At 38.8% G+C, this 13,639-nt stretch overlaps 1 protein-coding gene across 2 annotated transcripts; it reads left to right on the forward strand.

Annotated features, from left to right (window-relative positions):
• The first annotated feature begins 790 nt into the window (after nucleotides 1-790).
• LOC109913511 (5'-AMP-activated protein kinase subunit gamma-2-like) lies at nucleotides 791-9,508 on the forward strand. Of its 2 annotated transcripts, none has more exons than XR_007264654.1 (4): nucleotides 791-1,698; nucleotides 2,112-2,258; nucleotides 4,346-4,505; nucleotides 7,852-9,508. XR_007264654.1 is itself a non-coding variant. In XM_048611409.1 (4 exons), the coding sequence occupies exons 1-4, from the start codon at nucleotides 1,612-1,614 to the stop codon at nucleotides 7,881-7,883; spliced, it is 360 nt and encodes a 119-aa protein (XP_048467366.1). In that variant the 5' UTR covers nucleotides 791-1,611; the 3' UTR covers nucleotides 7,884-9,508. The 2 variants fall into 2 exon arrangements, 1 of the variants encoding a protein (XP_048467366.1); XM_048611409.1 differs by having other exon boundaries at nucleotides 4,346-4,439.
• Nucleotides 9,509-13,639: the final 4,131 nt, after the last annotated feature.

Here is a 13,639-nt window from a genome sequence, read left to right on the forward strand (position 1 = left end):
TTAACTCTGTTTTCTCCTCCACAGATGCTGCCAGACCTGCTGAGCTTTTCCAGGAACTTTGTTTATGTTACTGATACTGCTCATTTCTTCCATAAACTTGCAACGGTAAACATCCAGGAATAGATTATCAGTCTCCAGTCTAGGCAAATTTTGAAGATAATTCTGTGCAGGTATATCATAGAATCCCTACAGTGTGGAATCAGGATATTCGGCCCATCAAGTCCACACCGACCCTCTGAAAAGCGTCCTACCAGGCCCACCCTATTCCTGTGACCCTGATTTCCCATTGGCTAATCCACCTAGCCTGCACATACCTGGACACTATGGGCAATTTAGCATGGCCAGTCCACCTAACCTGCATATCTTTGGACTGTGGGAGGAAAGCCACACAAACACTGGAAGAATGTGCAAACTCCACACAGATAGTCACCTGAGGGTGGAATTGAACTTGGGTCCCTGGTGCTGTGAGGCAGCAGTGCTAACCACTGAGCCACCGTGCTGCCCCAAGATGCTGGTATAATAGAAATCCGGAACCCCAGGTTAAAGTTTTGGTTTTACAGGTTGAAATTCCTGTTTGGTGAATTCCAGATGGTGAAATTTGAATTCAATACAAATCTGGAACAAAAAGCTACCCTCACAATGACTATGCAACCATTATTAATTGTTGTTTAAAAAAAAATCCATCTGGGCTCCATCTCGTTCCCTAATATCCTTCAGGAAAGGAAATCTGCCACTCTTCCTTTGTCTGGCCTACACGTTTCTACAGATCCACAGCAATGTAGTTGACTGTTAACTGCACTCTGGGCATTAAGGATGAGCAACAAATTCTAATCTTTCTAGCAACGCCCACATCCCGTGAACAATTTTATTTAAAGGCTTTCCTTTTTTGTAGAAAGAAAGTCTTGTTGATGGTCTAAATTTCATTAATTGCTGGTGTTCAATACAACATCAAAATCAGTTGATCATTAGATTAGCACAAGATCAGCACTTTTTATATCTTTAGAAGTAAATTTTTTTTGACTAACCTCTGTAATATGATTTGTGGCACTTGCTCCTAATGCTTTGCTGTATATATTTCATGTATATGCACACACGTATATATCTTTTATCTGACATCAGCTCTACATCAGCCATTTGTTTGTACGTATCATACTACATGCTTTAAAAATATATCAATGACTCTTCATCATTTACATCCAGTTTCCACATCACCACCCATAATGACTACAGTAAGATATTTAGTTGATTTATTCAGTTGAATTAACTGGTGTGAATTGTGAAAGCAAAGCAATCTAAGAAAGAGCTACAGATATCTCAACAGCTTTTACAAAATGAAAGATGTAAACATCTCTAAGTAGATCTAATCAGTGCCAGAAACAAAAAAAAATTGAGACAATTGATTTTCAAGCCTTAGTGCCCTTCAAAGCTCCAGCTACGTTATTATCCAGTGGCATTTGCCTGTATTCAGTCATTATTAAGATAATCAGTTTCAAATGCATAATGTAATTATTTAAGCAACAGAAACATCTTAAAGTGCTGGGACAATCGGTTCATTGATCCAGTAAGGGACAGTGGAACTGCATTTGTGGCTTTGCATTTTTACAACATAAAATGTCACCTCCCAGTGAATCATTTGAGTTCATTTATTTTTCTTTTACAGGGAAGGTTGTAGATATTTATTCCAAATTTGATGTTATAGTAAGTACAATTCCTTTCACTTAAAATGCATGAATTTCTTTATCATATGCCTTCTGCAGCAGCTATAAAATATGCTGCTGTTCTGAATATAATTAGCCCATTCATTGTTAACTTCTTTGGCACTCGATTTTGAGGATACATTTCAGATGTTTTAAGAGATTGCAGGCTCAGTTACCAAACTGGATTTGACCAGAACCCAATTTGTTGACGACTGACATTGTGTTGAACTGTTAAACAATTATTTAGTTGCAGTTGATGCCACCCAATTTCTGTTTGGATTTTTGAGCAAATTGTAAAAATGAAAACAATGAATTGATCATGCTTATAAGTCAATTGAAGTTTCATACATTTTCTCTTAAACCTTAAACAATTTGAGCATTTCATATTAAACCAAGTTCATTTTCCCCGCTTAGAATCTTGCTGCTGAGAAGACATACAATAATCTGGATATCACTGTAACCCAGGCACTGCAACACCGCTCACAGTATTTTGAAGGGGTTGTGAAGTGTCACAGGCTGGAAGCACTGGAGACAACAGTGGACAGAATAGTCAAAGCTGAGGTAGGGACACATTTTAGACTCAACTTTGCATAGTATATAAAGAACGTGAAGAAGCCATTTGGCCTAAGAGGTCCCTGCAGTGTTTATGTTCCACAGGGAGCCTCCTCCTACCACTCTTCATCTAACTATATTAACATACTGTCTGTTCCTTTTCCCCTTGTATGTTCATCTAGCTTTTTCTCAAGTTGTTTATTGGATGTGGGTATTGCTGGCTAGGTCAACATTCATTCCCAATCCCTAATTTTCATGGAGAGGATGGTGGTGTAGTGATTTATTAGAACTGAGGCCATTTCAGAGGACACTTGAGGAGACTGCTCTGGGTCTGGAGTCACACATAGGCCAGACTGAGTAGTTTGGCAGATTTTCCTTCCCAACGGGACACTAGTGAACCAGAGAGGTTTTTATTTCAAATAGTAATGGTGACATGGTCGCCATGGGTAGCATTTTAATTTCAGATTTTATTGAATTTAAATTTCATCATCTGCCATGGTGGGATTTGATCCTGCAGAACACTAATCTTGGGACTCTGTGTTACTCGACCAGTGACATTACTACGATGTCACCACCTCAATAATCCCGATGCTAATCGCCTCAACTATTCTATGTTCCCTTCTTATCTCTGCAATCTCATTCAGCTCAAAGGTATCTGTGCCCCTCTAATTCTGGCCTCTTGATGACATCTGATTTTAATGGCTATTCACTTAATATCTAGGCCTTCAGTTGCCGAGGCCCTAAGCTCTGGAATTCCCTCCTTACAACTGCCTGCCTCTCTACCACCTTTGAGATGATCTTTAAAACCTATTGTATTGACCAAGGTTTTGGTCATCTAACCTAATGTTTCCTCTTGGTTTGGTGTCACATTTTAATTTATAATCCTCGTATGAAATGCCTTGGGACATCTTATGTTAAAGGCACTATATATAAATGTAAGTTGCTTTTGTGGTAGCGAGTTTGAGATTCTTATCATTCTAGATGAAGCAGTTACTCCTTTATTCCCCATTAGATTTCTGAGTAATTCTTGTATTTTTGACCCCTGGTTTTGGTTTTGGCCCCTAGTCTTGGTTGCCTGTGTGTGTAGAAACATCTTTCAATTTCTACTCAATTAAACTTTCTCAATCCTAAGGGTCTCTGTGAGGTCTCCCAACAGTCTTTGTTTGATGTACAAACCTCATGATAGACTTAACTTCTCCGTTCTGGTAAATGTTTTTGTATCTGCTGCAATGTTTCTATATCCTGTTTATAAAATGGAGACAAGAACTCTAGCACACAGTGCTCCAACTCTAATCTAACCAAAGTCAAAAATATGCCCAAGTCTTTCCAGGTCTGTGGTGGAGTTCATGGAAAATATTTTTGATGTGTATCTCCTCATATTGGCCTCATTTTCTGTTCCTGTGACTGTGCTAAAATTGATCTGATTGTAGTTTTAGTTGTTAACAAGGTAGTTTAAAATCTTGTAACTTGCCACACAAATCTTTTACAAAGTAAATATTTTTCTTGTGCTTTACATTTGTGTGGTAAATAACTTTGTTAACATACCAATTAAGACATTATTTCCCCTTTATCTCACTGCTGTGGCTGTGGGTTTTAAGTTCCAGACTGGGTAATGTTTAAATTTGACAACCATACAAATGTCTGACTTGTTTTCTGTATAAACCAGATAACTTTGTAGGGTGTGTCAAACTATCTGCATTGTAATTCGTAACCAAATAAGAGCTACATGCATGAAGAAAGAAATGAATTGTTAACAGCTAAGATGTGCCAGTAGTAGTTGGGTATTTGTGAGAGTTGCTGGATGTTGTTGAGTTTATTTATTTTAAATGCCCTTGACTCTAAACATTTGGAGTCCATTAAATTCTTCTGGTTCTCCTGTGCTTGACTTGACACACCTTTATAATAAGAAGTAGCTTGATCATTATATGGAATATATGAAATATTTTTAAGACTTTTTGACTTGGTTTTTAACTTGCATTTGAGCTTCTACTAAAGACCCAGTGTTTATTGTTGCCATGGGAACTGATAGCTACTACTTCATCAGTTGCAGTTGTTTGGATGTGGATTTTACCATGTGACTTTTTTTTGTCTTTCAGGTTCATCGGCTTGTAGTAGTTGATGAAAAAGAAAGTATTGTGGGAATCGTCTCATTGTCCGACATTCTGCAGGCTCTTGTTCTCACCCCAGCAGGTATAGATGCACAATATTCCTAATCTCCTGGAGTCTGACCTCTGACCCCTTCCTCTCGGCACTCAGGTAGGGTACACCAGGGTATGTTGTACCCGCTCAGCTTGCTGAGTCAGCATTGGCTGCTGGAATCCCCTTTGCTATCTGCTGATTTGACTAAACAGCCTTTGGCATGGTCAGTATGGCTGAAGATGCAGGTGCTTTTGACGCTGTACAATTTTATTTTGCCAACAGTATACTGAGAGAATTTTGAATGTGTAACCGGAGAAAGTATGTTCTGTAATGGTGCTTGGTATGCTTTAGAGTGGGCAATGCCCTTGAGTCATAAGTTCTGAAGTTGATATAGCTATGTGGTCTCTTCTATCACAGACGGCATGAAATTCCGTTGCATGTTGGATATGTTTATTATCATTAGTGATTCATCAAAACTTACATTTGTATACATTCACTTAGGTATTTACTAGGGCAAGTAGTTACAGAGCATTCGGACACTTTGCCAGAGCGAGAGAAATCAAAAGCCTGGTCTCACGTTTTTGAAGGCAGGGAGGCGGCCGTAGGGGATGAAGTTAGTGAAAGAGGGAGCTCCAGCAGATGGGGACAAGGTCGTGAGAAATCGACCTTTGGCAGAGGCCAGAGTATGAACAGCAACATGAGTGGAGCCAGGAAAGGATGATCCCATCAGAGAATTTGAAGGTTAAAACAAGAAACTTGTTTTACTCGAGTTTAGGAAGCTGATGAAGCTAGATGGGGGCAGGCAAGTGTGGCTACTAGTAAAAGGATTACCTTGTAATTCATGAATGGTTGAAGCAAGAAGACAGTCAGGAACATTGGAGAAATACAGAAGTAAAGAAGCAAAGCTATGAATTAGGATTTTAATGATGGGGTGTTTGGTATAAAGCTGGTGGGTTGTGGTGATAATAGGAAATGGTCCCAATCCAGGATGTATGAGATATTATAAACTCAGGTTCAACAAGGAACAGTGCAACTCTGGAGACATGCTGAAGTTCGCAGGAGCTAAAGGGTGACTTTTCATCACTAACGTGGAGCAAGTTCAGACTCTGTGTTGATATTCAGTAAAAACATCAAAAGTTAGGAAGTTGCTGATTCGGGCACTCTTATCACCCATATAATTTGAATCTGATAAGTATATCCTTGCTGTGGCCATGAATTTCCTTACTAATTTAAAAGTACTTTGTCTAACAAACACATTCACTGGCACTAAATGTGATGTGAGATAACAGCTTGCATGGAATCAGGATGGAAGCACAAGTACACTGCATGTATCTAAATAGAGAGATAATTCAATTTCTTACTACAACTAATGCTGATGAAAAGCATGACCAGTAAAAGCTGTTTGCTACCAAATATCCTATTTGTGTTTATATTGCAGCCTTACCTCCTCTTTGTGAATCCCTCAATGATTTTAGTTTTCTTCCAATGAAAATCAGAGAGGGAATTCAAGATTGTGAAATTTGTTTTCTTGCTCTTTCTGACACCAGTGAGTAAGACTGCCCTCTGTTGTCATATCAGTACAAGCATTTTGTCATTAATCTAATATTAGTGTAATCCTGGAGCCATTTGTTGCAAGCCTTGTTTCAGTTCAGTCTGTGTCTGTGCAGCATGGAAAACAGTTTGCGGGGCTGGGGGGGCCCCCAATTTATGAACATCTGACTTATGAACGCTAATACTCATAAACGCTATCCTGTACAAGGGTGTAATTTTAAAAACCTAACACCTGAACAGCTGTTTTATGTTATCCTGTAGACAAATCAACTTGCAAACAGACTCTAGAACGGAATCCATTCACAAGCTATTGACTGGCTTACAGTGTGATTGTTACAGTGTTTGAACACAGGAGCCTGTGACCAATATGGTCAAGACAAAATGAGTTGACAGGACAGCAGACGTTGTGTTCTTATCAATATCAACATTTGAAAGCTAGAATGTGTTTCAGTAAATGCCGCTTAAAAAGGTGATCCATTTATTATCTGGACATTTCTATCTTCATATTTAAAGATTGATAATTCAGATGGGTGTTATGCCTTAATCTTTATTCTCAGATTAACGTTAGTCCTTTTCACTAGTTAGTAGAACTGCACAAGAAGCATTCTATTACAACTCATTGGGGAGCACACTGGAAATGCAGCCCCACTATCCCCAGAGTCATCACAAAAGTTGAAAATGTTATCAAAGTTTGTAATGCCCCCACTTTACTGCCAAATAACGCCAGGCTAACAGAAAACATGGACCAGGGTTCTGTATTTACAAGAGCTGCTATTTATTAATACATAACTTAACAAATAAATAGATTCTAACCACAGATAAACAATTATGAACTGTTGACATATACCAATTAAAACTCTAACTCCTTTCCAAAACTCCCATACACACATACACAGAATAAATAACATTGGTCTTATGGGTGGAGGGAGAAAATACTAGGGAAGATTTAATATCCCCAGTCTACAGGAAGTGCTGGGATGAACCTTTAGCTGCCAGGATTGTCTGTTCTTCAATTTCTCTACAGGTTCTTTTCACATCTTTTCATGAGGCACAGGTTTATTATACTAACTACAAAATCTCTGTGTTACTGGTTTAAGGCCCAAGCTTACAGCAACTGGTGAGGAAAAATAAACTGGCTTCCTTCAGGCTGTGGATATTTTACTGGAGAGAGAGACAGAGAGAGCACCTGCACTTGCAGCAGTCCCAGTATCGTTCACACCCACAAGCTGTTCAGCTACTCAGGAGCCAATAGCATAGTTGTCTTCAGGCTGATGGCATATGCCAGTTACAACTGATCATTTCTCCACAAACCAAACAGCAATGTGTTTCCAGCCAAATTGCACCTTGTACACACCCCTGGTGTTGGCTGATTCGTTGATCTTACATAAGAAAGCTCGGGCAATCTTCAACGTTGAGTAAGTAGGAAATTTGCAAAGCTGTATTGTTAGATAAATTGGAGGCATTGAGATTTAGATTTACTTTTCTCATCTGATGACCATAGGTAGATCATTATTATTTAGCATAGAGGTTTATTTGTGCATTACTTGCAACAGCAAAACTTTCACTTATTATACTGTCTTTTAGAGTATAATTAAAAAATGCCTTTGTGGCCTCGCATCACAGGAAGATAAGCTACAGAAGAGAATATTAGTCGAAGTGAACAAAAGCTTGATCAGTGGTGAATATTAAAAGGATCCTAGAGGAGGAGAGGGGAGTAGAAAGATGGATGCAGTTTTCACTGAGTTCCAATTTGGTGACTGGCTTCCTGTTCTTCCAGATATTTTTATTGGATCTAGAAAAACATGCATTATGTCTCAGCACATTAACAGTGCACAACATTTATTTTCTTTTTAATGAGACCTTTTCCTTTTTCAGAAAAGCATATGACAAACTTATGTTTTATAATTTACAGGTTCTATAAGAAAAGAAAGCATTGCAGAATGACTGATTACAATGGGCATAGAACGTGCTTGACAAGAACTCTTTGAAGCTTCTTATTCTGTTCAGGACCAGATTGAATGCTGGCTACTACAGAGAAGAGAAGGCACATGACTGCGAAATCAGGAAACTGAAACAGTTTGATCAAACACTGTAGTTGCATCTGATAAGTACTAGTGACAATATCTGACCCAAATTGATGATCTTGCTCACTGAGTAGCTATGCAGATACAGCTGTAATGTTGCAATTAAGATTTTGACAGAATTTATTTTGCAAAAATATTAGCAACTGTACCTAAAAGATATTTTTAAACTATGCGTTAAAGCCAGAGTGATTCAAATGGCTATTTATTTCAAGTAGTTTGCTGGTGACCTTTTCAAGACTTGGATTGGCAACCAGCAAACATTACTGTGTTTAATTGTCATAAACATTTCTAAACTTCAAAATCAGTTTGGACCTGCTACAGCAGTTACCTGCTGACACACACATCTTAATTCTCCAATTCAACACAGTAAGAAAACTGCTAACTGTACTGTATTGTAAATAGGAAGTTATTGAGGGAAAACGTGCCAGAGAAAGGTATATTTTTCGGTGTATGCAAATGTAAAATTATGTTTGTACGATTGCACATTTAATTTTTTTGTAAATTATATTGTTTTCATATGGCTGCAAGGATGGGGGATTGTTTTTGTCCTTGTAAATGCACAAAGGCATGAAACTGACACTATATATTGTAGATTTTTTTTGTTTGAAAGGCGGGGAAAGGAAAGGGAATGATACTTGGCTGTTCTGGAGATTTGTTGGGGCATGAGAAGAAACACTTGGTTTTGTGGCAAAACCTCATTAAAGTAATAATGCACTTTAAAAATGGACATTCATTAATTGTGTAGTGAATTCACACAAACGTGATGCAAGTTGATATTTGCATTGGGCTCAGCCCAGCCCTGTAGTTTTGAAGTATCTCCTGTAGGGGGTAAAACTGACACACAACTTCAAATTGCTGTGTGGGTCGTTACCTCACAATAACTGTCTTTCCAGTGGAAGGTGTCTTCTGCAAATCTGATCTTGATGAGGGAGGCGAGGCTTTAGATGAGGCTACTGAATTTAGTCGGCTTTGAAACTTACACTGTCTTTCCTCTGTGTCTGACACCAAGGAGGGGAAGATCAAAAAAAAAATTAATCATTGGTGGTGATTCAGTAATGTCAGTGAATTCTGTACTTCCACTCTGTAAGGATTGCGTAATTAAAAGTGAACAGTGTATTTATGACAGGAGTGTGCAGTATCTCTGGTACTTCACCAAAACTTGAAAAGCATGATGATGTCCTCCTCAAGCAACTTTCATCTACAAATACTTGAGCAGAGGACCTTTAGAAGTTTGCTCATGCCAGTCCTAGTTTATGTTCCCAGCCTTTTTATCTGGGTTGATGAAGTTTACATCACAATGTTGGATTTTAAGTGCCATTAAAATTATTCGATCTAAAATTGGTGTGAACTGAGTCTAAATGTAGCGTATTAAAACATCTTGTATCATACTTTGAATGCTGTCCTGCATTTCTTCAGTGCATTATCATATGTATACAATATTGTACATCTTTAATGTTGAATAAACGAGATTATTGCCAGGTGCAACTAAATGGCTTTTGCATTTTTTTTTAAAGTGGCCATGGTCACTGAGCTCCATATCCATCGCTGGTGCCTCATCGCTGCATCAAGTACAATGTACACAGGACGCAATACAGGGCAGCGACACAAAGATTCACTCAGTAGTTCATTTTCCCCCTTAACCTTGACTATCAAGAGGAAAAAAAACATTGTGGGCACACATCACCTCAAGTCTCAATTCAAGTTACACATTCTTGATTTGAACATGTATCACTATTCCTCACTGATGCTGGTTCAGAACTCAGGAATTCCAAGCCATGACATGGGAGTGCTGTCAACAAAAAAACTAGTTCATTTAGGAGATCTAACTCCATCCTTTTCAGGGCAACCAGTCAATGAATGCAGACTTGACAGCATTGTTTGCCATTCTAGAACAAAACAATTCCTAAAATTCTGAAGGTGTTCCTCTTCAAGTGCAATTAGAAGATGGTTATCTAACTGGAGAGAAACTGAACATTGGGGTGTGGTCACCTGAGTCTTTTGCCACACAAATTGCACATAATCCATCTGCCCACTCCCGGGCCAGCAATGCTGCTGTTAGATGGTTTATGCTCGTTCCACTGCTACTTTTGAAATACAAGCCACGTTGTTACAATAAGGAAAAATAGTTCAGTCCCAACTGGTCAGTTGAATGTTCACCCTTGATTATCTGCAACTTTAAACCTCCATCTTTTGGGGTACTTTCGGTCCCTGTTATTACCCATTGGGATAGTGTTCCATAAAGTGAGCCTGGCTATTCTCAGACCATACCAAATGTTAAACTTATTTTTAAAGTTATGGACAGTACCCCAATTTACCTGACTTCCTGAACAAAACTGATAGAAAGCATGAACCAGGTTTCTGTACTAAACACAAATTATTTGTTATATATATCATTCAGACAATAGCTACAAGTAAACAGATATATACATTGGTTGAAAACATTACTAACTAAAACTCTAATCCCATTATAAACCCCCCACCACCCCTTCCATACATACAAACAAATGGAGAAAATAAATTATTGGCAGAGGTACAAAAAACTGGAAGGTCAGTTCAGTAGTCTTTGCTTCCTGATTCTAGTGTGGAGATGATCCATCTTTGGCTAGCCAGGCCTATTGTGTTATCTTTTTCTGGAAGCTTCCACTGATCTGTTTGGAGCACAGAGTGATAAATTCACTTGGAAAATGTCTCTGATTTAACAATTCAAAAAATTAGAGTTCACAGCAACTGCTGCAGAAAAGGTTTTCAAGTTTAAGCAGTTTTTTTTACTGCAGAGAACAGGCAGTCTCCACTGAGGGGAGTAACTGCACACATTGTATTTTTCTGACTCTGTGTCTCTAAGTTGTTTCCAGTTTCAAACTGCTCAGTTAGTTGAGAACTTGTTTCACTTGTAAACAGCTCCTTGGTTCCTGATCATCTACACATTGCAGGAACCCATATCTCCAAAAATAGGTATTAAATAGTGTGAAAGTATGCAGCCGTCTGGGTAAAACCCTTCTTTCTAAAAAAAAAAGGTTCTTTCTCTTTGCAATCCACAGCTTTTAAATCAAAACAAAAATATAAAAGGTAGGGTTCTTACATCTGCCTTATCCATATCATTCGTACAAGCTTATACAATATTTCACAACCATGGGATTCTATAAAATGTCCTACCAATCAATTGTTTCTTTTCTAAATTCAGTCACTATTAAATTAGGAATCAAGGTAGCCAATTTGCACAGTACAACAAACCAGTAACGGCTTGTTTGGGATGTCATTTGAGGGATGAATATTAGTTGGAGATCTCTTCCCCTCTGAGAGAACACTATTAGAACATAGAACAGTACACCACAGTACAGGCCCTTCGGCCCACAATGTTGTGCCGACCTGTTATCCTACTAAGATCAATGTACCTGCATATCCTACATTATACTATCATCCATGTGCCTATCCAAGAGTTGCTTAAATGCCTCTAATGTATCTGACATTACATCGTATACAATGGACAGACTTTGGTTTAATGTCCTCAGAAACCACAATTATTTATGTTTTGAGGAAGGGTCAACGGACCGGAACATTAACTCTGATCTTTTCTTTGCAGATGCTGCCAGACCTGCTGAGCTTTTCCAGCAACTTCTGTTTTTGTTCCTGATTTACAGCATCTACAGTTGTTTCAGTTTTTATTATTCATTGACCATTTTGTGAGAACAGACGTTGAAACAGATTCGATAGACATTTTAAATTGAGGTCTTAGAAACTTGCAACTTTATTGAATTGTGCATAAGATGGAAAGGAATGATATTTAAATTATTGGATAAGTGAAAGAATTATTTTGCCACAATGAGAAAAAGACACTTCCTCAACCAGGAAATACAGAAAACATCCAGATGACTTGAAGCAAAATTGCAACAATCTTTCATCTCTCAGATAATTTCATAAAAAGTGTGCTTGTTAATTAAGCATTCAGTATCTGTTTTTGAAGAGGAAGGAAGGAAATTATCAGCCAGAGAGAGAGAAGCCCCAGTAACAAGCCAAGAGGAGGGACTTGATGGATTTAATTTGTCAAAAGTATGGCACTGGAGAAATTAATAGGATTAAAATAGATGCATCTGGGACCTGTTGTTTTGCACACCAAGGTTTTGAAAGACATGAAAATAATTAGAGATGCATCTGTCATAATCTTCAAAAACTCTTCAAATGCAAGAGGTTTAGGAGAGATTTGAGGAATTCTTTTTACACGCAGAGAGTAGTGGGAATCTGTCTGGGGTAAAGAAGTGGGGTAGTTGAAGTGGATAACCTTACAACCTTTTAGAGTGGCATGGTAGCTCAGTAGCTGTACTGCTGCCTCATTACACCAGGGACCCAGGTTCAATCCCACCTTTGGGTGATTAGCTATGTGGGGTTTGCATGTTCTCCCCATATCTGCATGGGTTTCCTCCCACAGTCCAAAGATATGCAGGTTGGGTGGGTTAGCTATGGGAAATACAGGGTTAGGGTTGGGGGGGGTGAGTCTGGGTGGGATGCTCTTTGGAGGGTTGGTGTGAACTTTTGGGCCAAATGACCTGCTTCCACACTGTAGGGATTCTATGGACTTTGTACTTTGTAGTTGCTAAAACAATGGCCTTTAAATTGATTTCAATCAAGATTTTGTTTTGGTTTTTGCTTCACAACGTGTGGCCTGAACTCAAGGATGTGTATAAAACCATCGGAAGTCTTAATCGTTTACAAGTGAACACTTAAATCTTGACAAAAAAAGTTGCCCTCTCACGGATATGTATGTGAATGCTGCTAGTCTTACTCTCAATCTCTCAAACCAGAGCACCTACGCAAACAAGGGGCGAATGTTAGCTTAACTTCGGTCGTGGGGAAAATGCTTGAATCTATCATTAAGGAAGAAATAGCAAGACATCTGGATTTAAATTGTCCCATTGGGAAGGTAGGTCATGTTTAACTAATTTGGTGGAATTCTTTGAGGACATTACTTGCATGGTGGACAATGGGGAACCTGTGGATGTGGTGTATCTGAATTTCCAGAAGGCATTTGACAAGGTGCCATACCAAAGGCTGCAACATAAGATAAAGTTGCACGGTATTACAGGTAATGTATTGGCATGGATAGAGTATTCGTTGACTAGTAGAAAGCAAAGAGTAGGGGTAAATGGGTGTTTTTCTGGTTGGTGGTCAGTGGCTAGTGGTGTGCCTCAGGGATCAGTGTTGGGACCGCAATTGTTTACAATTTACATAGATGATTTGGAGTTGGGGACTAAGTGTGGTGTGTCAAAATTTGCAGATGACACTAAGGTGAGTGGTAGAGCAAAGTGTGCAGAAGACACAGAAAGTCTGCAGAGGGATATAGGTAGTCTAAGTGAGTGGGCAAAGGTCTGGCAGATGGAGTACAATGTTGGTAAGTGTGAGGTCATCCATTTTGGTAGGAATAACAGTAAAATGGACTATGTTTTAAATGGTAAAAAATTGCAGCACGCTGCTGTGCAGAGGGACTTGGGTGTCCTTGTGCATGAATCACTAAAGGTGGGATTGCAGGTGCAGCAGGTGATTAAAAAGGCAAATGGAATTTTGTCTGCCATTGCTAGAGGGATGGAGTTTGAAAACAGGGAGGCTATGCTGCAGCTGTATAGG

This window comes from Rhincodon typus, chromosome 2, assembly GCF_021869965.1.
Source record: "Rhincodon typus isolate 14 chromosome 2, sRhiTyp1.1, whole genome shotgun sequence".
NCBI lineage: Eukaryota > Metazoa > Chordata > Chondrichthyes > Orectolobiformes > Rhincodontidae > Rhincodon > Rhincodon typus.

What these genes read in the sequence shown, in the direction of transcription:
- LOC109913511 (XM_048611409.1), top strand. Translation starts at nt 1,612, where the DNA reads ATGTCACCTCCCAGTGAATCATTTGAGTTCATTTATTTTTCTTTTACA. An exon ending in ACAGAATAGTCAAAGCTGAG is followed by an intron (nt 2,259 to 4,345) that starts GTAGGGACACAT and finishes TTTGTCTTTCAG; the next exon opens with GTTCATCGGCTTGTAGTAGT. An exon ending in TCTTGTTCTCACCCCAGCAG is followed by an intron (nt 4,440 to 7,851) that starts GTATAGATGCAC and finishes TATAATTTACAG; the next exon opens with GTTCTATAAGAAAAGAAAGC.